The sequence below is a fragment of the Alexandromys fortis genome, unplaced genomic scaffold (genome assembly GCF_014885135.2).
Source record: "Alexandromys fortis isolate MF-2015 unplaced genomic scaffold, M_Fortis_MF-2015_v1.1 scaffold_9, whole genome shotgun sequence".
NCBI classification, from domain to species: Eukaryota; Metazoa; Chordata; class Mammalia; order Rodentia; family Cricetidae; genus Alexandromys; species Alexandromys fortis.
The window spans coordinates 17,287,712-17,315,380 of NW_026067892.1; the positions used below are offsets into that span (position 1 = coordinate 17,287,712).

A 27,669-nucleotide genomic window follows, 5' to 3' on the forward strand; every position below is an offset into this window, starting at 1 on the left:
TGTGTGTGTGTGTGTGTGTGTGTGTGTGTGTGTGTGTAAAACAAAGAAAAGGAGTCCATGGATTTGAATAAGAGCAAGAGAGGGGTACATGGGAAGGGTTGGTGAGAGGAAGAGAAACGGGTAAATGATGTAATTATATTATAATTTTTAATTAAGTGAGTTTTAATTTTTTTTAAATAAGGTAGAGAGTGACTGAGGAAGATACCTGATATGCTGACCTCTGACCTCTACATTCATGTGCAGAAAGGTGCATGGCTCCAGAGAGAAGGATGGAGAGAGAGAGACAGAGACAGAGACACACACACAGAAGGGTGTGGAGAGATAGAGATTCTCTTCTTGAGAGGAAGAAGGAGATCAGAGGGACTGGGAGGGGGAAAAGAGAGTCATGGTGGGGAGGAAAGAATCACCAAATACGTTATATACGTGGATGAAAATGTCATAGTGAAACCCATCATTAATATATGCCAGAAAAACCATGTTTCAACCAGTTCTCACATGTCAATCATGCAAACAAACAAACATATGCTTGGATGTGTTCCCGTTGTGCCGTGAGACTTGGCTTGTGTCTGTAGGACCCGTGCAAAGAACCAGTCACCCGTGAGCGTCAGAAAGGAAGATTTCTCAGTGCCTGTATTTCAGGAAGGGAGGCGCACTAACACGTTGACGACGGAAGCATATGTGGTACATTCATCTTTGCTCTGTAACCAATGGGTTACAAAATCATTTCTGCTGAACTGGACTGTCCGTTCTCAAGTCACACGCTGGATGAACGGGACAAATTGCAGTAGATCAGGGTGCTTCCCGCTACTAATAAGGAAGGGGAGCTCATAAAAAATTGAATTCTTGGTGTTTTAGTAAATAAGAACATACTTTGGAGGGTTGGTAATTGAAATGTCTAGTGACATAATTCTCATTTTCTCTCTTTCTCTCGTTTATTTCCTACATCTTCTTCTTATACCATCAACTGGGTTTCTACAAATAGAGACCACCATTTAAACACACCAGAATCCCCCTACTGTGATGTCGCGAGACAGGCTTGTAAGGTGTTGTAGGGTATAATTAAGTTCCCAGGGATGTGATTTGATCCTTGGTGTACCGGACTCTAAGGAGTAAGTCGCAATTGAAGGGGGTTCTACTGAATTATGTCCTCCAATTCAGAAAGGCAACATGTTCATCTCAATCCAAAGTGAAGAGAAAACTGAAATGCTTCCGTAGAAGGACAGGAAGTTAAACCCAACAAATACCACTTAATGCCTACTCTCGTCAAGGTGCTATGAATATAAAATATATATCCTTCCCTGGGGGAACGTAAAGGTTACAGGGAAAAGTAGACATGAAAATCAGAAACGGGAAGGGCATTGACATTTACTAAGTGCGTGTTTAGCCCCAGGTATGGTATGCCTTCCAACTGAACTCTCGAATCAACAACACGAGTTCCTGCTCCGTTCCCGTTATTGATTGGGTAAACTGGACCTCAGAAAGCTTGATGGGATGGGGACTTGACTCCACTATCTGTTGTCCTTCTGTAGAAAGCGGGTGCACACGGGAGGTAAGGGGAGCATGCAGTGAAGGCTTTAATGCTCACTGAGAGTGACTGAGGGGTTCACATAACACAGAAGAGTGAAGGAGTCTGAGTTGGGCCACAGAGAACATGAAATTTCAGATTCCTGGGGATGAACCAACTCTACTCACGAGTTTATCTGTTTTAACTTTTTTACTTATGTTTGCTATTAATCTATTTGTTTTCTTTGTATGTGTGTAGGCACACATGTGAAATGACACACATGCAGAAGTCAGAGGACAATTCTTGAGAGTCAGTTCTCTCCTTCAGTGATGTGGACCCAGGGATGGGACTCAGGTCATCAGGCTTGGCAGCAAGCTCCTTACCCACTGAGCCATTTCACTAGCCCCCACCCATCAGTTTAAACACACCCAAAGTCTGCTCGTGGCCCTGCTCTTGTAAGATAGAAACCAAATTCTTTTCAACACAGTTTTAATAACCTTTATGTTAAAATAATCTGTTTTGTCATGTGATCTTTTCCATGTCTTGGCCAATTTTTTTGGTTCCTTCTCTGTATGTTTAAACCAAAAACCCCACCCAATCCAGGACTCTAAACGATGTATTTTCTCTATAAATCAATTACTATAAGCTATTTACCAAAAGTCTCACTGAAGTTAAAATACTTGATGCCATCATGCTGCCATGTAGCTATGCGAACCTTACGCAACTGCAGGGAACTTCAAAATAAGAAACACACAAAAACAGTATTTCCAGGTACTACTTTCAGGGCCGAGGAAGAAAGTGAGAAAATCCAGTAATGCCCCATCCTCAAGAGAGTGCTTTAACTGAAGGTCAGTGTTTGCATAATGTGGGGATTTTAGCTTGAGTGTTCATTATCAGGACTCATCTCTCCCATTTATCAATACTAACGTGCTCTGGGTCCCTTAGGACGGCCATGACTGATTTATCAATACTGACGTGCCCTGGGCTCCTTCAGACGGCCATGACTGCACTCTTCTAACTAGATTGCGCCTACAAACCGTCGTCATGGGGTTGTCCTATAAAATTTACAACCTGGCGTTGGTGGGATTTCTGTTATGCTTCCTGCACCCTCCCCCACTGCCCGTGTGTATACTTAGGGTGCTATATACTCCAAGCAGTGCTTTCGCTTTGTTGATAAAGCGAAGGAGCCAGGGGAAAAGATGAACCTGGTGAAGCTCAGCTGTGTGATAAAAGACTACTGACTCGGTTTGAGGAATGTTCTTTTAGGTGTTCTTTCTTTTGGCCATCAAAGGGGACCTCTGAGATCACCTACAGTAGCAAGATGCTGTAGTTTCATTGTATTGATTATTTCTCAAAAGAAACGAAATGAAAGTTTTTCAAGCGGAAATAATTTGGGAAAGGATGAACAAACAAATTGAAAATATATTAATATTCCTTACATTTACAAGTTCAAAATTTTAAGGGGAAATTTAGTCTGAGACAAGAATCACAAAATAATTTCTTGGTCTTTAAATTCACCCTGTTTCTTATTTTATCTCATTACAAACCAAATTCAACAACCCCCCCCCCCAAGAAAAAGACTCAGCAAATCAATTGGAAATAAAAACAAATGTAGGCGTTTGCCAAAACTGTGGAGACTGGATATTAAAGTGATCTCTGAGCTGAGAAACAAATCCAATTTTGTCCTATTTGACTACCTTATCGTCTATCAAAGGGCATACAAGATAAGCATAGAAAGATGCAGGCAGTATCCCTATACCAACACCCGGAGTACAGGCAGGCATTATGAACACTCCCACACCGTGCTCTTCGTCACGTTGTCTCAGCTCAAAAATAATAAGAACAGCAATCCATCAAACACACAGCAGAGACCACGCTTGTTCATCTCCCATTAAAATAACCGAAGACTTGTCCCACACGAAGGAAGAAGCATGAAACAGGCAACGGGAAGATGCCTAGTCTGACTCAGCACTCCGTCTCTCCCAAAACACATCTATTCTCCTTTTCCCTGACAATACGTATTTAAATAAATCTGAGCCAATGTGCTGTAGAAACCACACAGTCAATCAGTTTGTAAAAAATTATGTATATTCATGGAGAAATTTGAGAAGGAGGATGAGAAGAAATTGGCTGAGACAGCAAGAAAAGGAAGTGCCAGGACTCTGACAAGTCCTGCTTCCCTCGGGCCCTGCCCGCCTGCTGTCCTAGAATTGGTTGATTCAAACCAGGACTTCAGTGGCCTACCACCTGTGTCCCATGAGAAGATGCCCAGTAGTGCCACCCAAGCAAGGGTGACTCGGTAGCTATCTTTTTTTCTTATTTAATGTTGTATATATTTGTACAAAATTCTAGGTTCTAATGTAGCATAAAGAAAAACCCCAGATTTCTCTCAGGAGGAAGGGGGAGCATCAGAAGCTTTCCTGAGGTAGTAAGGATAAGATGGGAGGAGAGAACAAAGGCAAGCCTTTGTCTATTGGCCTCTAAACAAGGTCAAGAAACAAAAACGACAGGTCACATTTTCAGAAGGAAGTGTGTGCCCTCAGAGAGCTGAATGTTTTAAGTGAATACCCTCTGTATAAAAGAAATACGCGATAGTTGCGTGCACTTGTGTAAATGTTGACTACAGCACCCTTCTTGGGGTGAGGAAAAGACTTTGAAGAGTAATTGAAGGGTCTGGAGAAAGGGACCAGAACTCACACCAGACAGCTCACATCTACCTTTAACTCTAATTCCAGGGGATCCAATGCCCCCTTCTGGCCTCTGTGGGTACTGCACTTACAGGGCACATACCCCTCACATACACAGACATACACGTAATTAAAAGTAAAATACAATCTTTTTTAAAAGAGAGAAACTTGAGGTGAATGAAGGAAGCCAAGTAAGAAAGGTTATAAACTGAAAGACTCCAGCAGGCCCGGGCTTGGCAAACATGGCGCTGGCAGACCTTGCTGTTCCGCCTGCCCTCTCCATCAGGGTCTATTCTCGTTTTTGGACACTTTCTTATGCCAGACTCCTTCCAAAGCTGACTACAAACTCCAGCAGTCAAAATCCCCCTTTAGTTCACCTAATTAACATTTCCAATCAAACTATCCCACCGTATCCTAGCCCATTCTAACACAGACATCCCTTTTCCTCTTCTTAAAAATTAAAACATCTGCAAGGTCATTTGCTGCTGTTTTTCTGCCTGAGTCAGAAAGCAGCCACTTTAACTTTTCTTCTCCACTTAATAAAGGACCTCTGTGAAAACAGGTGTTTGGTGTGGTTTGGGTCTCTTCTGGGGTCTCAGTGGGAGCCCCCGATGTGTATGGGTTTCTTCAATAACTCTTTACTAAAAACAAATGAAGAGGAACTTAGGGATCAGACTACAGGTAGGGAGAGGGAAGAGAGAAGAAATGTGAGTTGATAAAAGTCCTTAGAAAGGACTGAGATGTACCTCATTGATAAAGTACCTGCCTGGTTTGTGCAAAGCCCTAGGTTCCCATCCCTAACCAGCTGACAGCTGCGTGCAAAGGAAAGACTGATTTTCCCCAGTGGAGTCTCACTGGGTATACGAAGCACTCTTAAGGGCGAGCCCCACATGGGTGCAACAGTAGATGGCCAATACAGAATGAACTCAATGGTGTTCTTTTTTTAGAGCCTGTCCTGGAACTAGCTCTGTAGACCTCACTGATGTTTTGATTGTATATTATGCTTTCTAATTTGTGGTTGTGTGTATGTTTATGTCTGTGCGTGTCTCTCTGTGTCTGTGCCTGTGTATGTGTGTGTTTCTTGTACTTTTTTGTTACTTTTTGTTGTTTTATTCTGTGTTTTAAATTCTTAGCTTGGGGGCTGGAGAGATGGCTCAGCGGTTAAGAGCATTGCCTGCTCTTCCAAAGGTCCTGAGTTCAATTCCCAGCAACCACATGGTGGCTCACAACCATCTGTAATGAGGTCTGGTGCCCTCTTCTGGCCTGCAGGCATACACACAGGAAGAATATTGTATACATAATAAATAAATAAATATTTAAAAAAAAACCCTTCCCCTTTTAAAAAAAAATTCTTAGCTTGGGGTTGTTTTTTTGTTTTTATTTTTTTAAGAAGGTATGGCGTTGGATGGGTGGGGAGACGGGGAGGGTCTGGGAGGAGGTGGGAGAGGGGAAGCCATAATTAAAATATATTGTATGGAAAACATTACTTTTGATTAAAACTTTTAAATTAAACAAAAAAAAGAATAGTGAGGATATGGTTCTAACAAAGAGCATTTGCCCTGTGGATGTGCAGCCGTAAGTTTCACCACCTAGGACCACAAAAAGAGGGCAGTAGTGGCTACTTACGAATGACGGTAAAACTCCGAGCATGTCAAGCTTCAAGTTAAGGCTTCTCTATACATTTATGTGTATTATACTATTCACACCTATACATTAATGATATTATCTCCATCACTGTGTTGTCACTTGTTTAATTAATATGGGGTTCTGGGGAGATGGGAGATGGCAATTGTGTAGGTGAAGCAATTGTTCTGCAAGTGAGGACTGGAGGTCACGTCCTCAGCAGCACAGAAAATCCAAGTGGCCGTGGAGGCTTGTGTGTAACCCCAGAGCTCAGGAGTTGGGGATGAGTGAGCCCCGGAGAGGCTAGCTAGCCAGACTAGCCAAATCATGAGCCCTGGGTCTAGGTAGAGACCAGCTTCAGCCAATAAAGTAGAGAGCAATCAAGTAAGACACCTCACACGCCACACTCACTCGGTGTTTAAACGTCTAGAATTTCCGTGACTTTAGGACTGCTAAGTTCTAGTGTCATTCCTGGGGGTGTACAGGGAGGTAGTTTTCACACCCCTGTCTGGTCAGCTCCTGATAAAGTGGGGCAGGAAGCGCCAGGATTGATGTTTGCTCCAGAGCGGGAATTAAAAATGAAAGCAATGCCAAGGCAAATTAAGTCATCTTCTACTTACAGATGACACATGCTGCAAGAGACACATGACATCAATCATGTCCGCAAGGATAAGGAGTCTTGTAACTGCTGCCAACAAGGCGCGGGCAGCTTGCACCACAGCCTCCCTTTTCGGGAGGTAACAGGGGTCATCTGTAAATCTCTCGGCTGACGCCTTCAGAGCATTGCCTGAAAAACACAACCCCAAGTAAGTTATCAATTTGAGTGTCAACAACAGCTACTTCGGCATTAATCAGCCACCCTAACTCCAAGAGTATTCCATGAATAACCACAATATTAAAATAAACTGTCATATGGTACTCCGAGCAGCACATCTTAAAACAGCACCGCTTCCAGTCGGCACTTGTTTGTGACGAGTGCTCTTGAGTCCAAAGAAGCGCCGTGCTGTCTTCTCCTGGAGAAACTCTTTCTCGGCTGACGAGCAACATCAAGTAAAAATGGCTGCCTGCTTCTGCGGTTGCCCCAGCTCCATTGCTGCGAAGTGGTTCAAGACTAAGACTTCACTCAGTCACAAAGGTCCTTGTTTGTAAAACTGGAGGGAGGCTTCCCTGAGTAGTGGTCGTTTGCTAACTCAGTGACAGCAGACTGAGTCACTCACTAGGAAGAGTGCTCGCCCAACACATGTGAAGCTCTGGAGTCAATCCCCAGCACCCACGCACCAGACACGCCAGGGCACACTTATAATCACCCCACTCTAGATGTAGACCAAAATACAAGGTCATTCTCGGGCTACGCAAAATATGATAGCCTCTCTCTGATAATAGCTCACCATAGGCAGGCTTACTCTATACAATGTAAAGTCTAGACTTTTGTCACGAAAATAATATTACAAATACATCATTGTCAGAGAAACAACATCCCTTCTATTTTCAAGGTCTTTTGACTTAAAGTATTTGCTTTCAGAGCTACCGATACAGAAGAGGCTAAAATGAAAAGGGAAAGAAAGGCTGCCTTCTCCATCCCCATCCCCAGTGACCAAACTCACAGAGAATGACTACATCCGCTGTTCAAGGTTCATAACATAAACTTAGTTCATCATTAAAGTAATATGTGTCTATTTCTTTTATATAACAGCATAGAGCTCGTGCGATGGTTCAGTAAGTAAAGGGTTTTGGCCACTAAAGCTGTCGACCCAAGTTCATGCCCCAGGATCTGCATGGGGAAGGGGAGAGAGCTCACTCCCCAAAGTTGTTATCTGACCTCCACACACATGTCCTGGCACACGCACACACTAAATAAGTTAATCAATTAATTAGCTAATTAACAAGTAGATACAATAAATCTCCTTTAATAATAATTCAGAATACTAAAGAATATAAAGTAAAAATGTTTAGTTCTCCATACTAATCCCTAAAAACACCAACTATTCTGTTTTTATATACTTGAGTAGAAATTTCTCACTGAAGTTCTGTTTCATGTGTCTGTATACACATGTTTATTTATAAATGCATCTGCATGCTTTATATATGCGTACTTTGCAAATGTATTCATACACGTCCACATTTAACACAAATATGCAGAGATTTCATACCACATAAAAACATAATCATTATACATACTATAAATGGGAAAGGCGATGAATGCTGGGCTGCTTCTCAAGGAGAATCATCTCATAGAAACTCTCTACAGTTTGTTCACCGTGCTCACCAGTTACTTTCTGTACCCTGTGGGACGGCGGATGATCAAGAGCCACAGCAAGGAGCAGGCGCGTAAGTCAGACTGGCTCCCCGTGTCTGTTCACATGCCTTCTCTATGCTCTAATTTCCTTGGTTGTGAATGGAATAATAAAAACAGCGGAAGTCTGCCCCTAACAAAATATTTGGTTGTGATTTTTTTCAGAAATTAATAAGCTATCTTGGAATTCATATAGAAATTTCAAAAGACTAATAATAACCAAAACCATCTTGGAAAACAAGAATGTTGTTCTTATGTCAAAACTTATTATAAAACTATTAAAAAAAATAGAATTGACATTCCCAAAAGCAATTCTTAGGCAGGTTGTGGTGGCACACACCTTTAATCCTAGCACTTGGGAGGAAGAAGTAGGTGGATCTCTGTGAGTTCAAGGCCAGCTTGGTCTACAGAGCTAGTTCCAGGACAGACACAGTGAAACCCTCTTGAAAAAAACAACTGAAAAAAGAAAAAGCAATCCTTAAGATTTATGGTCAACTAGTTTTCAACAAAGGTTCCAAGAAAAGTCATTAAGAACGTGGTCATGTTTTGTGTGTGTTTGTTTTATTTTGCAATAAATGGCTCTGGGATAATTAGTCACATGATAAAAAACATGATTCTCTGTCTCAAATTATATGCAAAAGTCAACTCAGAGTGGGTCATAGAATCCCATGCGAAACCTCACGAACTCAGGCTCTGCAATAACGTCTTAAATGTCGCACCAAAGGCACATGCAGTAAAATGACAAACGATGCTATCAAAACCTAATATTTCTGAACTTCATTTTTTTTCTTTTTTTTAAATATTTATTTATTATGTGTACAATATTCTGTCTGCGTGTATGTCTGCAGGCCAGAAGAGGGCACCAGACTTCATTACAGATGGTTGTGAGCCACCATGTGGTTGCCGGGAATTGAACTCAGGACCTTTGGAAGAGCAGGCAATGCTCTTAACCACTGAGCCATCTCTCCAGCCCCCTCTGAACTTCATTTTTAAGATGTATTTTTTACTATTTTTAATCATGTGTTTACTTGTGTGTGTGCATGCATATGAATATGTTTGTGAGTGCAGCTGCCTGAAGAGGCCCAGGTGTTAGGTTTCCTGGAGCTGGAGTTACAGGTGGTTGTGAGCTGCCCCAAGGGGAAGCTGAGAAAAAAGAGTGGATCCTCTGCAAGCACCGTACATGCTCCTGACCACGGAGTCATCTCTTCAATCATAAATTCTCGACTCTAAATGAGAGCATCAAGAAAGTGAATGGGGGACTGGGAATATGGCTCAGCAGTTAAGTGAGTGTGCTGTGTGCTTAGAGAGGGCCCCAGCTGGAACTGTCCCAGAATCTACATGGTGGCTCACAACAGTCTCTCATTCCATTTCCAGGAGGTCCGACACCCTTTTCTGCCTCACTTTTCTGACCTTCAAGGGAGCCGGGCACACACATGGATCAGGTAAAACACTCAAACATATAAAACAAAAATAATTAAATCTTTAATTTAAAAAAGAAAATGAAAAGACAACCTACAAAATGAGGGAAGACACTTTGAAATTGTGTGTCTAAGAAGAGGCTTGTAGCCCTCCCATCAGGGAGAGAAGCAGCGCTCACGGGTTGCTGTTTGCTAAGAGACTGAAGGAAATGAGAAAAGAATTCTAAATAGAAACAGTAGCAATTATGTTGGCATCTGTGGAATCTTTGACTCCTGGTCATCATCACTACCTTATGCTGCTGAGGAAATACAAATTCTCCAAGAGAAAGCAGCTTTGCCTACAGCCAAACAAACAACGAGATGACAGACTATGACTCTGACTCAGACATGCTGAACTCCAAGCAAGGTGCCCTCATCGCCACAGTATGTCCTTTCTAGATATGGAATACAACTGATGGACCTAAGATCAAACATGTCAACATTTCATGCTTCAGCCTTCAATTCTGATGGCATGTGGTTGTAAACAAAGGTAAGTTTGCCAAGAATCTGACACACACATCAAGACTGCTAACAAAGCTCCCAAGTTCATCCTCTCAGGTGAGACTCACGGTAAGAAAATAAATTCAGTGACCCTGACTTTCCAGAGAGTCTGTAGAAAACTTGTGGTAATTTGCAAGCCCCCGTTAACTAGCCCCCTGTTGTGGAGGGGCCAGAAGTCACTGTCCACCATGTAACTGTTACTCAGGAAATATTATAACTGAATTAAATGAGAAAAACTCTAGTTTAAAGCTCGTAACTTAATAATAAAAAGATAAACCAACTTTTACGTTTATTTATTTTATTATTTTTATCTGTATGAGTGTTTTACTTGCATGTATGTATGTGTATTGTATGCGAGCTTGGTGCTCACGAAGACAGAGAGGGAATCATATTCCCTGGCACTAGAGTTACACACGGCTGTGAGCCGCTTTGTGGTTACTGAGACTTGAACCCAGGTCCTCTGCAAAAGCAGCAACTGCTCTTAACAGCTGAGCTTACTCTCCAGTTCCAATCCGACTTTTAAATAGGCAAAGGCCCTAAATAGGCATTTTAAAGAAGAAGAAATACAAATGGCTAGTAAGCACATTAATAGATTTTCTAGTGTTAATACAATCTAAATTATTAAAGCATAATTACATCTATATTAAGGTTTTAGTAAGGTCTTTCATCAAGATTGTTTGATTGGTAGACATTTAGTAGTAGTCAGTGTCAAGACATTGAAGACCAAAGAGCACAGCAAGAGTAACAAGAGTGATCGGGTATCTGTGTGTACTGGAAGTGATCACTGTAGTAACTGTTACACACAGGAACAACTCCTAGGAGGAAGCAGGGGAAAGGCAGTGTGTACGTTGTTACTAGTTTCTTCCCATGTTAGGGATTGGGGAAACTCAAGATTACTGAAAGGTTGACTGAAGGGTGCTGGTGGAGGTCTCTGGTGTACAGCACTCCAACAGAACGCATGAGCAGGCGCTGGAGAGACGACTCGGTGTTCCAGAGTGTGCTGCTCTTGCCGAGGACTCGAGTTAGTTTCCCTGCACCCACATTAGGTGACTCAGTGCTGCCCCAGCTCCAGGGAATCCTCTTCTGCCCTCCACTGGCAACCTCAGTCACATAAACGTTTCCTCACAAATGCATAGAAATAAATGTTTAAATGTCAATAAATCTTTTAAAAAAAAAATAGTGGGGGCTGGAGAGATGGCTCAGTGGTTAAGAGCACTGGCTTCTTTTCCAGAGGACCTGAGTTCAAGTCCCAGCACCCACATGGCTACTCATAACTATCTATAATGGGATTTGGAGCCCTCTTCTGCTATGCAGGCCTACATGCAGATAGAAGACTCAACTACACAAAATACATAAATAAATAAACCTCTAAGTTAAAAAGATACAGTAATGAATGAGCATGCAGAGTGGGCAAACAGGGAGATCCCTGGATACCCTGCGAAGAATACCATTAGCTAAACTGAAAAATTTGAGCAGTTGAAACTAATTAAACCATCTCTAATAATTCTCCCATTATAATTCCAAAATGGATTATTACTTTGTTCTCTTTTCAAAGCACAGTACTGGAGAACTAATTCAATCTCCAGCTCACCTAGCCAGTTCACCAACTTTATAGAAAGTCCATAGAAACTCACACCATGTTTTTCTGTGTCAAAATCATCAAGCAAGTACAATGAAAACAAATGAAACATTTTCCTCCCCAGAGAAAAGTCTTAGATACGCATAGAGTTCTTAAAAGTCAAAGGTAGAGGAGGGTGGTCCTTGGACTTCCCACAGGGCAGAGAACCCTGATTGCTCTTTGGGCTGGCGAGGGAGGAAGACTTGATTGGGGGAGGGGGAGGGAAAGGGGAGGCGGAGGTGGGGAAGAGACAGAAATCTTTAATAAATTAAAAAAAAAGTCAAAGGTATTCTCCATACCACATTAATATTCTATCCTTTTCACGTGAAGATTTATTATGTCAAAATCAAAGCTATTCCCATGAGACTTCTAGAACAATTCCTTAGCTGTGGAGCTGCGACAGGACCTCCTTTCTCAATTTATTATGAAACTAGTTATCTGCACATCATTTCAGAGATTCGACTGTTCCTAGCCAGTGGCCTATCAATAGTGACCTTCACTCTCAAATACCTCTTTCCCAGCATGGCTGAAACCGGTATTTACTGAACTGGGTAAATGGCAAACCTACGGGAAAAAAAAGGACAGGTCGAAAATCTTGATCAAAAAAAAAAAAAAAAAAAAGCAGGCAACGGAATTTTTCATTGGTAGTAAAGGGAATTAGAGCCCCCAGATCCTTCTTTGGGGTCAGCACTACAGACCGAGAGCCCTAGGTAAGGAGAAGGGATGTTCAAATACATTTACGTCTCCTCGAAAGTCTCCAGTGCTGAGAGGAAAAGCACAACAGAAATATAAACTAGGATAACGCGTGAGCAGAGAGAAAGGCTAAGAACATGCAAGACTCCGCTCGAGCCGTCCAAAGACTCGTGTTATTGTAGACCCTGGAAGATCGGAGTATCCTCATGGCTGGCTGGAGAAACTCCTATGGGTTTCTTCAAGTTGGTTTTGGTATGACACTTAGAACCTTTCAAATTTAGAGTAACGTTTATAATTTTCATGTAAAACTCTGTCTGGGCCAGACACAGTGGCTCACAGAGAATCCCAGCACTTGGGAGGTAGAACCAGGAGCCTCAGGAATGCAAGGCCAGCCTCAGCTATAGAGTGAGTTTGAGACTAGTCTGAGCCTCCTGAGGACTATTTTTTAATAGTTTGTAACAAAATAATTTTCTTTCTTTGTTGTTTCCTTAGTAACTATCCCTTTTTGCTTCCAGATTCTTCACTTGTTCTGTGAACCTAAAACTCACTGACACAGAATACTGCTGCAACTTCTGGTTCTGTCACTCAATCATAATTTCAGATTTGGAACTGATCTTAAAGCAGAGTGTACATGGGTGAGATAAAAAGAAAAATACAAAACCCAATCAGCTGTAAAGAGCATGCATTGAGTTCACCAACTCCTTTCCCTCCACGATGACCCTTCAGACGCACAGATGCACCCACCTCCCAATAATCCTTTAGAACCAAGCCCAAAGAGTGTGCCTCAGATTCGTCTGTTATACTGTCGTGTGTGATCAATTTTAATCTTACGAGTTACACTAACAATTGGTCTAACTAGTATTTTGAAGTCAAATCAGCCTCTCTCTTAATGGTTCTGTTGGGATGGGTTAACAAGCTCTGGTTCTGTAGGAACGCGACGGGTAAAGAGCTAAATCTAGATGTTTTATAGTCTTTTTAAAATATAACAACTATTTAGAGAGTCTCTAGCCCAAATGTCTCTTGTTAGTGTGAGAGAAATAGCAGTGACTTGAATGTTAAGAGACCCATTTCCTACTACTAGAGTATCCTGGGAAAGGTACTGAAACCTTGAGGAGGAAGAATGTCCTCTAGAAATTCAACTCTGCAGTCCCAACACACACAACAGATGGGAGGATGTGCACACACCAAGGATCTCAAAGTGCTTTTGAGAAGGTGTGACGTTGTATGGGGGCAAGGCAGCTCTCTATGCTTAGAAATTATTCACAGCCTGTCATTCATTGAAGAGCTTTTGATGTAACAATCATGAGAGGGAAGAGAAGGGGAGTGATTAACCACTCAATCGTGCCTCTTCTTGTTATGTTTGACATGGCCATTCGGAACAGTTAAGTGACTTCCCAGATACTTGAGATAATTCATCTATTTACCTATAGCAAATGAGTCCCATGCTTAAGAATAGCATTAGGTCCAGCAAGATGGCTCAGTGGGTAAAGACACTTGCTTCCAATCCTGACAACCTAAATTCAATTCCCAAGACCCACGTGGTGGAAAGAGAGGCTCAGCTCTCATAAACTGTCCTCTGACTTCCACGTGTAGGCACACACACAATGCAATTTTTACACTTTAGGATTTTTTATTTTTATTTATGTGTATTATGTGTGTCTGCTTGTCTATGTGTGTGCCACGTGAGTGTGTGTGCTCATGGAGCCAGAAGAGGACACCAGATTCCCTGGACCTGGAGTCCCAAGTAGTCAAACCACCAAATGTGGGTGCGGGGAACCAAACCTAGCTCTTCTTCAAAAACACGTTCTCTTAACCACTGAGCTGTCTCTCTAGCTCCATGTAATTGTTAAAGAAAAGAATTAACATTAATCTAGAAATACAAAGGAGAAAACTGTTCACTTTGTACAGACACCTGCCCAGAAATTCTATGCCTTGCAACAATTAAGCTTATAATAGTTATTAGCTGTGTGAAATCTTAGCAGCTGTCCTGACTCCTAGCTTATCTGATGCAGTCTTTTCAAGGGTAGTTCCAACATTAAATAAGTGAGTGTTTAAGTTATTTAATTCCATCTAACTCAACCTCTGGCCTCAGTGAACTATTTGCAATGCCTTTTAACTGCTGACTTCACCTTGGCCATGGCCATTCCAGCCTGCGGGTGGTCTTTCAGGACAACACCCTGAACGCTCTTATTCAACCACCTATTTCTACGGACCTCACTCACATGAAAATATAAAACTGCAGAAAAGAAACCAGCGTTATAAGATTTAGTATGGAGCCAGAAGCTGGAACTCTGACGGGACGGTGTTGAGAGATGAACAGAGAGAGAGAAGGGAGAGCTGCAGCGTGAGGAACACGGCCTGAGAAGTCAGTCTGTCTGCAGGAGTGTAAGGGGCCTTGTCCGCCAGCTGCCGGGAGAGAGAAGACAGAGCCCCGTGACAGATCTGAAAGCCAATGCTGTGTTCCTGTGTGTGGAACACTGTGCTCCCTGTTCCAGGGGAGGCTCGTCACTTTCCTCAAGTCATTTGGGGGCTCTCTTCCCAACATATGTAGGAGGTTATCTGAGGAGAAAGGGAGGTGCTACCGAATGCCAGAGTAAAGCTCTTCATATCCTGAAAGAGAGCACCAACGCTGTCTTATGGTAAGAAAGAGGGAGTCTGCTGAGAAGAAAAAAGATGCTAAATAAGGGATGTGGTGTGCCTTTGGGGATGGCACACATCAATACCTGTGTACCATGTATCTGCAGTGCCCACAGAGAGCAGAAGGGGGCACCAGATCCCCTGGAACTGGAGTTACAGATGGTTCTGAGCCGTCATGAGGGAGCTGGGAATTCAACCTGGATTCTCTGAAAGAGCAGTCAGTGCCTTTAACTACTGGGCTATCTCCCCAGCCCTAAAAGTAACATGATGTTAAGAATTGAAAGAGAAAATGCATTTGACCTCCCCCATGGACTCTTTCTCTTGATTAGCCTGAGGTTGCAACCCTTGGTACTGAAGGCAGTCTTAATGTAGTACATTACCACGCAGCAAATAAGACATGAGAGCCATGCCAGCATGAATGTCATGTGCTGCTGTTCAACTAGTACTACCAACTGATGAGCGAAAGCGGATAACTTCATTCTTACTGCGTATCCTTAGCAAAACGAATATAGTTAGAAGGGAATGATGGGATCCAAGAGGGAAGAGAGTAGGAATGGAGTGGGTTCTGTTCTTACTATAAATCAGAGTCAGGACCTTGCCTAGAAATGACAGCATATGCAACAGAGACAACTGTAAATCTAAAAGCAATGCATCATCAGAAAATAAAATCAAGATCAGGTGAGATATAGGCGCATACTTATGAACGAAACTCATATGTCAGAAAAGAGTAAATATAGAAGGACCTCTGTGTTGGCCAGTCAAGGGGAAGTGTTATCAGCACACAAAGTTACAGAGTAACCATGAGGAGATAAAGGGTGGAAGGGGCTTCCTCCGAGAGGAGGCTGGGGCAATGAAGCTTCCCGTCGGGATGCTGGAAGGAAAGAAGAAGTGCAGGAGACGCTGTCTTCCATCGCAGGCTGCTCTACAGTAATGATGTGCAGGTTAGAACCAAGTTCAACATCTTTTGAACAATCACCAGACCTTTTCATTCTGACCATTCCCCTAGTCTGTGCTTTCTTATACTTGTGCGTTTAAAGATTCTATGACATCTGCAGCTCATTTGTTCCTATAACTACTCTCATTGGATACTCTAAAATTAATTTCTATTACTTTAATCTCATAACGGGAAGAGATGAGAACTTTTGCTTTTTGATGAAATCAGAGGACAATAAACATTTATAGACTATTATATTAAATGTCCAGGAAAGAGAAGGTTGAAGAAAGGAGGGAAAGAGGAAAGACGTGATGGAGGCAGGGAGGAAGAAACCTGACATTAGAATTTCCTCTCTAACACACGACTTTCTTTAGTCCATAATGTAATATTCCTTCTTTGTCCTTTTTGTTTTTAAACATTTTTGCCTGACTTTTAGGAGTTCTGAGACACTGAATCTAGGGCCTCTCCTTCAGCTCTCATATATAAGACAGGAAAGGTGAGCCCGTTCTGTCTCATAGCCTGATCTCAGAGGGGAGGTGAGAAGACAGAAAGCTCTGGAGTGTGGTCTTTTCCATTTTCCTGGAGCCTTATCAACCCCCTTCCCAGGAAAAGAAATACGCATTTTTTTTCTGTCCAAAATGCCACATACAAATTGGGGGAAAGAGAAAAATCTTTTACCTCTGGCTCTGAGTATTATATTGTATTATATTGGGTCTTTTCCATTTCCTCGACTCCCAGTAAACTGACTGTATCTCAATTTATCACTGCCTGTGCATTGCCAGCTCCCAAGCCTGAAAGCATCGTAGCTCTGAACAATAAAATTCCCCTTGGGATTCATAATACATAAAGCTCTCTCCAAAGAAATCAAAACTATTGATAGTTGTCTGCCGTGTAGTTAATTCAGAAACAAGCACTAAAACAGATAAACAAAATGGTGTTGCTTCTGTTAATGCCCTACACACGCAGGCCCCTAAGTAATAGAGCATAGGAAATCAATAGAGCTTGGTAACTCCTATCCATTGAGACCTTATTAACTATATTGTCGATCTCAGCCAAATTCAATACAGCACATGATCAAATGTATGAAAGAATACAAAGGATTCAAAACTATATTTCACCTAGAAATTATGCTTCCAAGTGAAGTATAGGATACCAGTGTTGGTAGCCAAAGACTATGAACTCAAGCACAACCAAGGCTGCCTTCCTGTCTCTAAAGGAGACAGCTCTGGTTCCACACATCTGTCTACTCTCAACTGGGGTCAGGCACAGCAGGTAATTAGCAGAGCAGTATTCAATAAGAAATATAATGCAAGCCATATATACAATATTAAAAACTAATGATCAGCACGTTTGCAAGTATTAGTGCTTACAAAAACCAAAGAGCCAAGGTTGTGGCTTATGCCTATAAACCCAGCACTCAGAAACTGAGGAAGAAGGATTGTCCACATAAGCTAATGGACTATCTTACTATATAGCAAGATTCTGCCTCAAAATAAAAAAAATAAATAGTCAAAAATTAATCATTAATGTAGCAAGCAGTAGTTAATACAGAGATTCATAATTGGTCAAAGTATGGAGAATAAGGACTTGGGGAATGCTCAGCCCTAAACGGGATACCTATATCATTCTATCCAAGGATCAAAGAATGTTCCAGAAGAGGTAAGAAAAAAATGTAAGAGCCAGCAGTTAGGGAAAAATGTTAAGAAACAGTGTCTTCTTGATACAGAGAGCCGTAGCATGCCTGGATTCACTGAGGATATGCTGGTTGGTTTTTACTGTCAGCTTGACACAACCTAGAATTTCCTAGGAGGGGAGTTCCAGTTGAGGACCAGGGTTTGGGTTCTTGTGCTGCACATCAAATATTCCCAAGAAGGATGCACTACGGAACTGAGCTGCAAAATTACCAGAGTACTGACAAAAAGAAGCCAGCAGAGTTTGGCAGTAGAGCTTTCCATGAGCGCTGAAAGTTGTCAGCGTTGTAGCTAGAACAAAGTCCATTGAAACGAAAAGGCTCCTCAAGGAAATGAGGAGACGGAACCTTCCTAAAACTAATGCTTCAGGAAAACATACAAGGAAACGATAGGGAGGAGTCAATGAGGAAAGTGAGGGAGGAGGTGGAGAACACAACGTGTAATGTCCTAGAGAGAAGGTAGGGATAGTCTCGATACAGTAAACAGATAGAGCAGAGAAGCAGAAGAGAGTTCAAATGTGCCGACATAAATTATATTAAACAATAAATCGTCCATGCACCAGAACAGACAAGGTACAGTGAGGACGTGAGTTCAAGAGGAGGACAGAGAAACAGGAAGCGGAGTTGTTCAGTGAGTTATTGCCTGTCATCAGGTGGACGCAAGCTAACACATGTAAAGACAGAACCAGTGAAGGAGAAGAGGAATGAGCACATGGCAAAATATCACTCTAGAGTCATAGTAATTTCAGGAAAAGGGAAAGGCTAAGAACCAGATAACTTTCAAAGAATTAAAAAAAAAAAACTGAAGAAATGGGAATAGTCAAGAATAGATATTCTTGAGACTTTTATTCCTGGTTATACTGGTTAATTCTGTCAACTTGACACAGCCTAGATTTACCTGGGAAGAGACTCTTAATGAGGGATTACCTAGAGCATCGTTATTATCTAGGAATCATCTAGGTTGACCTATGGACACGTCTGTGAGGAACCGTCTCTGTTACTGACGGACCCAGCCCACCCAGGGCAGCACTATTCCCTAACCTGGACCCTGAACTACATAAGGGAGAAGAAAGCATGTAATCAACAATCCATCGCCTGCCTGCCTTCTCCGTTCATGATGGTGGATGCGCTGTGTAAGTTCCCACCTTGACCTTTCCACAGTAACCGAGCACAGCCTAGAATCTTAAGCCAAATAAGCCCTCTCTTCCCTGTTTGTCTCAGCACATTTGTCGTGGTCACAGGAGTGGACTAGGAATCAGAAAGGGCCCCAATAGGCTTCTTTATCTGAATGCTAGTCACCAGGGAGTGGGAGGAACTCTTTGATAGCGTTAGAAGGATTAGAAGACTTGCCTTATCAGAGAAGGTGTGGCCTTGTTGGAAGAAGTGATGGTGGGCTTTGGGATTTCAAAAGCCCATGCTAAGCCCAGTTCTCTCTCTCTGCTCACAGATTAGGATGTAGCTCTCAACCTCTTCTCCACCACCTTCCATGCCACCGTGTTCCCTACCATCATGGTAATGAACTAAGTCTCTGGAACTCCCAGCAAGCCCCCCAACTAAATGCTTTCTTTCATAAGAGCCGCCTTGGTCATGGTGTCTCTTCACAGCGATAGAACAGTGCCTAAGACAGACGACGACCCTGACAACTTGCCAGCTGCTTAGTGCACTCTTTTGGAGTCGGATGTGCAACAACCCATAATATTCAGGCCCGTGCTGTGTAGGCATTAGCTTGGATCACTTTCAGCATGATACCAGCATCTATCAAAAGACTGGAGAAAGGCAGCTGCTCTCTGACCACGAAGGAGAGCAGCATCCTAGCTGGTGCATCACTCACCGCTTTGCAGACTGAGATCTAAGGTCACGTTTTCATGTCAGACGGCTCACCCCTGGCTACGCATCAGAGTAATGGTGGATCGCCTGCGGAATCTCTCATACTTCCAAAACTGGCAGTACTGTTATTCCTCAAATCAGTATGTCTATCTGTCATAGGTTCAGCATCTCAAGGACTATCACTGGGGGGTGGCTGCACACATACCTATAAAGGACTTTCCACATGCCGGTCCACCTCATCACGAGTGACAAGGAAAGGTGTGCCGAGGAATCAAATGCACTGGAAGCAAAGCCTACTGTCGTTTTTTCAAGTGGACGCTAGGGGGTACTAGGCTGAGTGTTTTCCAACAACTACTGGGTTACACGCAGTGTAACTAATTAGCTCGTCGTCTCCAATGGAACTGTTTCCATAAACATTCTGCCAGCTATAGAACGCCATGTGTGTCTGTTAAAATATGTTCCAGGATTAGTTTGTCTTTCCCTGTAAAAAGCCAAATGGTTCTGTAGCGCCCGTGCCATCACAAGACAGTATGCGAGCCAGAAACTTAGCTGGAGACTTTAAAAACACACAGAGGCACACAGGGAGAGACATGGACACGGGTCATCCTCGATACCAAAGTCCCAATGCCAACTTTTATCGGGCTCAGGGGAAGCTTATGTAGGGATCCTTAGCCACGCCCAGCTCTTGGGATCTTTCTGCTGCAGGCCGGGATCTCGTGCTCAAACCAGCTACAGGCGGGGGTCTCGTGCTCAGACCAGCTGCAGGCGGGGTCTCGTGCTCAGACCAGCTGCAAGCTGGGGGTCTCGTGCTCAGACCAGCTGCAGGCGGGGTCTCGTGCTCAGACCAGCTGCAAGCGGGGGTCTCGTGCTCAGACCAGCTGCAGGCGGGGTCTCGTGCTCAGTTCGCTCCAGCAGGCAAAAGGTCGAGGCAGGCAAAGAAAGTCAAGGGGCTAGGGGTCTGCGAGCCCCCAACATTTCCCCTCCAGTGAAGAGTTTTACTGAATCTCAGGATTTAGTGAGAAGACTGCTATATTTGTGATTTGATGTTTGTCTAAGAATACTGGAGATGCAGCAACAGTCAGAGGCATGCGATATCAACACATCAATAGATGGAAATAATGCGGGCAGCGGCTGTTGCTTCTGAACCCAGACATATGCTAAGTAATTGGCGGCAAATACCGAACATTTTATCAAACCCCTAACTGCAACATGCTTAAGCAGAGTAGATGGAGCTGACCATTCAGGAATGGTTCATTAAAGCCGAGAGGCTACCTTCCTTTACAATGAATATTTAATATAATTGAATTTCAAACTTATTTAATACAGGTGATACAGAATGGATACCAGTGATTCATTAAGACATTATTTACTTCCTTCCTCAAAACATTCATTGGGATTCTAGAGAGACGACTTGGTGATTAAGAGCGCTGACTGCTTTTCCAGAGGACCTAGAGGTTTGATTTCCAGGACCAACTTGGTGGTTCACAACTGTAACTTCAATCCCAGAAGTCCCAGGGCCCTCTTCTGGGTTTTGTGGATACTAGGCATGCATTTGGCTTATACCTAAACAGTTAGGCAAAACACTCAAACACATAAAAGAAATAATAATACAATTTTTTAAACATGCATTGAAAAATTGAAGAGGCAGTAAGGAACATTTTAAGAAATCCAGAGTGCTGAGGAGTGTGGCACACACCTTTAATTCAGTACTTGGGGAGGCAGAGTCAGGTGGATCTCTATGGGTTTGAGACCAGCCTGGTCTACAGAGTGAGTTTCAGGACAGCCAGGGCTACACAGAGAAACCTTGTCTCAAAAAAAGAGGAAGGAAGAGGAAGAAGAGGAAGAAAAGGAAGAGGAAGAGGGAATAAGAAGAAGAAGGAGGAGGAGGAGGAGGAGGAGGAGGAGGAGGAGGAGGAGAAGGAGAAGAAGAAGAAGAAGAAGAAGAAGAAGAAGAAGAAGAAGAAGAAGAAGAAGAAGAAGAAGATGATTTTGAATATTCTGAACTGAAAAAAAATAGATCTATGCCTGAGATTGTGGGCATACAAATTACCCTGACCTAAACATTATACATTACATGTATAAATGTACTGAAATATATACCCTATTTCACCAATATTCAATTACTTTGAATTGATTAAAAATACCTGTTAATTTCTAAGGAAAATATAACCCAAATACTTATATTTTGTACATGAGAAATACAGGAGTATCTGTTTTTATTGTCATTACATTATATCACTGCGTGGCGGGGGAGGGGGGCCTGCTATGGCAGGCCAATAGAGGTCGGAGGACAACTTTTGGGAGTCACTTCTCTCCTCCTGCCATGTGAGTCCCAAGAATCAAATTTATGCCATTGGGCTTGATGGCAAGCCCTTTTACCTCCTGAGCCCCCTCACCAGACCAGAGAATGTACGTTTTGGAGAAGGTAGATTACTTCCCACCAAGAACAAGCTCCTAATTTCTACCACAGGGAAGGGTCTGCCAGAAATAGTACTGAGCCATGCACTGTGGCTCTAAACCGAAGTTCTACACACTCGCCTCTGGGAGATTCTCAAATGAGCACACTGGAGAGCAAAACATTTCTTTTAGTGTAAGAGGCCACCATCTATATCTAGGAGAGAGAAAGCCATTGATGAATTCAAAAGCTCCTCACTAATCTCAGCATCCCTCCAACTGGTTTGTGACCGCTTTAGTAGATGCCCATAAGTAAAATTGGATAGGAAGTCTTTCAGCAGTGGCAGGGCATCCAATACATTTGCAGGTCCCCTCCCACCTCACACATGAACATGCAGCCTGTGCATCTGCAGGTCCCCTCCCACCTCACACACGAACATGAAGTCAGTAGTACCTGTATGCAGTTGCTGGCTCTGGTACACACGACTAGACATGAGGCTGTACATCCCATGTCCAGATAATTCACACTAAAGCACTTGCAGAGGGAGGCAGGGTTGGTGCTGTTCTCCATCTGAGCAGGCATGCTGGCATGTGTGGACTGTATACAAAAGAGCTGAACCTTCCTCTTTCCCCAAACACTCTTGGAATCTCAGCTTAGTTACTTCCCTTTACATTAAGAAACCAATTCTTTTATATTCACTTTATTTCACCACTAAAACTATGCTATTGTTACAATAAGGAAGTTAACGTTTGTATAAAAAACTATTTTACCCTAATTAATATTACTTCTGGCTGTTTTATGGGATAAAGAACTCATTCTTTATAATTAAAAACATAAAGAGAGAGCTGTGGTCTTGTGTGAACAATCTTAACAGTTTCCTCTACCGCGCCTAGATCATTAGCAAGAATAAACAGTATCTCTGTTTGCTATTTGTCTTTAAAATTGATTCTGAGAGACAAGGCATGCCGCCAATGAGCTTCTCAAGCAAGGTGAGTTAGCACAGGTTATCTCAACCTCCACAGCGCATCATGTGTCTTTCTAGATTTCTATGCAGTAGGGGAAAGCGTCGCTTTTAGAACCCAGTAACTAAAGAAAAAAAGAAAAGAAAATTAAGAACCCGGTAACTGAGAATAGCATCCGGTGCTGAATGCCTATGAATACACCATGTATTTATTCTCTTGGAGCTGGAGAGATGGCTCACTGGCGAAAACACTTTGACTCATGCAGAGAGAACCTGGGTTTGATTTCCGTCATCTACATGACAGTTCACAACATCCACCGCTCCAGCTCCAGGGGATCTAACATCCTCCTCCAGCCTCCACCCACACACACACACCAACACAGGTGGTACTGAAAGTGCCAGAAACTTCTAACAGGATAAACACCAAGAAAACCAAGTCAAAGTAGATTCTAATAGTACTGTTGAAAGAAAAAAAGAAATCATTTTTTTATATTTTTGGGTTTTTTTTCAAGATGGGGTTTCTCTGTAGCTTTGGAGCCTGTCCTGGAACTAGCTCTTGTAAGACCAGGCTGACCTCGAACTCACAGAGATCCACCTGCCTCTGCCTCCCGAGTGCTGGGAATAAAGGCGTATGCCACCACTGCCCAGCTGAAAAATAATTTTTAAAATGTGACAGAGGGGGGAAGTTCATAAAGTTCAAAGAGGTAGCAGTAAGACTGGTGGCTAGATCCTTAATTGACGTCATGCAGTCCAGAGGGTAAAGAGCAACTTGCCGAAAAGAACTCACTTTCAACTTAAAGTCATATGCACAGAATTAAAACATCAAGATGAAGGTGGCTGCTTCTCGGTCTGAAAGTGATGGAGTAAAACATGTTAAACTGTTGTTTTCACAGATAACAGAGAAAATAGCAGCCGTGGAGGTCACGTGGTAATGATGGAAAGCAAGCAGAAGCCAGAGAAAATCTAATTCACGCTGAGAGATATCATCATGTGGCATTTCTTCTGAAGGTGAAAAAAAAATCTCGTGGAAGAGAAAACTACAGATAGACAGAACTTTGAAACCTCACATGAGTTTTCCTAAAACTCCACAGCATGTGCTGGGCAATGCCAAAGGCCCAGCAAGTACAAATATAAGTATAAATAAACTTTTCAAGAGGCTGTACTATTCTATTAATTGTACTCTTTTCGGGAACAGTGGCCTCTGTGCTAAATAGTTTTGGTCAACACATCAAATAATCCTTTTAAATGCCTCAGAACCCATACTATGAAACTAAAGACTATATCCTGAAGACTAAGAGTCCTCTGTAAGACTGATGGGGAAATTAAACAGACTTAACCTTTTTAAAAGGTTAAACGAACCCTCTGGTGTCTGCTTAGTTATCAACCATTCGCTGAAGCAAAACTTAACAGTCTCCGGGGTAAGATAGAAGAATACAGACCCTCTAGTTGACTCAGCAGACTGCCAGGTGTGTATAATCAAAACCACTATTCACAGACAAAAAAAAAAAAAAGGTGTTTCTCAGACATAAAGCAATATCGGTCAGTAAAAACAGAATCCATGTGGTCAAGAGGCAGGCGGACCTCTGTGAGTTCGAGACCAGCCTGGTCTACATGAGCTAGTTCCAGGACTGGCTCCAAAACCACAGAGAAACCCTGTCTCGGAAAACAAAGAATCCATGTGGTCAGATAGCACAGTTAAAAAACAAGGACGCTAAGGCAATTGTTGTATATATGATCTAAATGGTAACTTTAGAGAGACTCTTCTCAAGTTTACAGTACTCTTAAACAAGTTTTTACAGACATAAAAAAAATCTATAGGGGGCTGAAGAGATGGCTCAGAGGTTAAGAGCACTGGTTGCTCTTCCAGAGGTCCTGAATTCAATTCCCAGCAACCACATGGTGGCTCACAACCATCTATAATGGGATCTGGTGCCCTCTTCTGGCAGAACACTGTATACTTAATAAATAAATAAAATCTTTTTAAAAAAATCTATACATAAAGAGGCAAGCCAAAAAGTTTGATTCATTAAGATTAAGAACATCTGTGGGGATATTTTGTTTGTGAGAGTATAGTTACTGTTTGAGGCATAAGGGCTACTTATGGGATTTTAGCAATGTTCCTTTGTTGTTTCTGTTCTGTTCTTGAATGTCCTTTTTATATATTTATGTGGACCTGTGGGTCTGAGTGTACGCATGCACCACATGAATGAAGTACCAACAGAGGGCAGGAGAGGGCACAGTCCCCTAGAACTGTAGTAACAGATGGTTGTGAGCTGTCAAGTTGGTGCTGGAATTTGAATGTGGGTCCTCTGTAGCAGCATTCAGTGTCCTTAACCACTGAATATTTGCTTGCTTGCTTGTTTTGAAACAGGGCACTATGTATGCTTGACTGGCCCAGAGCTCACAATGTAGACCAGGCAGAACTCAGACTCACAGAGATCCATCTGCCTCTGGCCCAGAACTCACAATGGACGCCAGAGGCAGAGAGGCAGAGGCAGGTGGACCTCGGCCTCTGCCCCCGAGTGGTGGCACTGTGCCACCACACCCCCGACCCTTAGTAATGTTTTAGTTCTTGATCTGCACGGAGGTTACATGAACCTGAGTGCAGAACGTGAAAATATATTGAGGAGATCCCAATAGAGTATGTACCTTTATGAATATATGTTATTCTTCAACAAACCACTAAGTAACAATTATGTATGTGGCTTAGACGCAAGATCTGCAGACTGCAGGGAAGTCGTGGCTATTCAAAGGGAGTATGCACGATACAGGTAAGTTCTTAGCTAATATCTATGTCCGTCTGTAAATAATCTAGAAACTATTTGAATAAAATTTCAGATTTAGTTCCTTGCTTGTGTCCAGGTGTACGAGTACATGTACATCTACATCTTACAGTGTAAGATGAAGAGGGACTGGGAGCAGTCTCGGCCTCGTGGACCCTTTGGCTGCATCTCTGCCCTCCCTCCCCCTCCATGTATCCCCTTTCTTCATCTGCGCCCTGCACTATCCTTGCTCCACCTTCTGCAGGCACACTCTCCAGGGAACACAGATGTTCTCCTTTTTATCGCTTTCGACTCATAAGTAAATCCACTGGAGGCAATAAAACAGGGAAGGACAGAATCTCATAATTAGACTAAAACTACTCTAGGTCTCTGTTAATTTTATGAACCACTCTCAAAGGTCTTCTTGAAAATAAGTCAATAACCGCATCAATAAAACCACCCTCCACTTCTAATCCTGTTTTCACTTTTCCCAACACCTCACAGCGACTGGTTGCTTTTCATTAGCCCTTCATATGCCACTAGACAAGGGGCATTTAGTAGAAGAAGGCAGAGGCTGTTTAAAATATGCTTCCAGCGTCACACGAAGTCAGTTAGATCGTAATCCATTCTTCGTTGTTTCGGCTCCACCATGGAGCTAACATTCCTTCCAAGTTGGGGGCACAATGTCCTCACTGTGGCTTTCTGCGTTCCACACAGTAGGCATTCCTTGGATTCCAGAAACGTGCTAGTCCATGCTTCCCTCCCTCCCTAAAGGGGTGGTGGTTCCCTTCCACTTGTCAAAAGAATCAGAATAAAGCACTTCAGCAAGTGTGTCTGTTGTATGTGCCACATATGGCACGCATACATATAGATATATATTAGATATATGTATTCCATGCTATAATAGAAAACCATGCATCATTTACTGCACAACCCTAAAACCCCGACTTCTCTGAGAATTTCCTTTTTACCGATAGGAGGGTGGATAAAGAAACTGAAATATATGGCGTGGCTTCGATTCATCTTTGTTTTAGAAGAAGCAGTCCTGTCATTTGCCACAGCCTAAAAACGGAGGGTGTTTGCTAGTGAAATAAGCCAGCCCTAGAGTTCCAGTGCGACGGCTCAGCAGGTAAAAACGGGTTGTCCTGCATGCCTTCACCTGAGTTAGAGTCCCAGATCCCACAGTGGAAGACAAGAACCAACCCCCAAAAGGTGTCCTCTGAGTCGCACACACATGCTGTGTGCATACACACATACGCATGCACGCACGCACATAGACACTCCACATGCACATACAATAATAATTAACAAACATAATTTTAAAAGGAAAAATGGGAGAAAAGCCAAATACAGTGATTACCATGACAGGGTGAGAAGATGGGGACAGTGAGGGGATGGGGGACGGTGAAGGGCAGAGGTGTCAAAGGGGGGAGAGTGGAGCTGGGGCTCTAATGAACGGTGGGGCTGCAGTGAAGCCCAGTAAGGAACCATCTTGAACCAGGGCATTAAGTGTTTTGTCACCAAAAGGTGGGGATTAATCATGTGAGAGGAGGTCTACACCCACGTACCCCACTGTAGAAACTGTTTGCAACATGAATTCCATGACACTGTGCTGTGCACCTCAGATGTACACAACAGAATTGACTTTAAGAGGTACGAAACCAAAAATTACAATATAAACATAATCCCCTAGATCTGTATTTGGTTTAAAGTTGACTGGCTGTTATGTTTATTTTTATTATGAAATACCATCTTTCTCTCTCTCTCTCTCTCTCTCTCTCTCTCTCTCTCATGCACACACGCACGTGCCAAGGGTGTCCACGAGATAGCTCAGGCTGACCAATAACTTGCCACCCTTCAACCACAGCCTCCTGAGTACTGAAGTCACAGTACCACCATATCCTGCTATTTCTGATTTTCTTAAAATTGTACTAGGGTTTAGGGGAGAAAAACATTTAAACAACTCAGACATTTTTTATGAAGTTGAACAAAAAAGTTCTAGTTTGTTTTCCCTCGCAAAATAGTTTCAGCAAAAGTAATAAATATAAAATCATCAAATAGTTCTTTTTAAGATATCTTTCAGGACT

General features: G+C 42.7%; 1 protein-coding gene across 1 annotated transcript in view; it reads right to left on the minus strand.

Annotated features, from left to right (window-relative positions):
* Positions 1–27,669, minus strand: part of Ctnna3 (catenin alpha 3) — a 1,282,010-nt gene that overhangs the window by 1,195,951 nt on the left and 58,390 nt on the right. Inside the window, exon 4 of the mRNA XM_050141069.1 lies at positions 6,435–6,601. Within this exon, the coding sequence (XP_049997026.1) occupies positions 6,435–6,601 (167 nt within the window). The remainder of the gene's footprint in view (positions 1–6,434; positions 6,602–27,669) is intronic.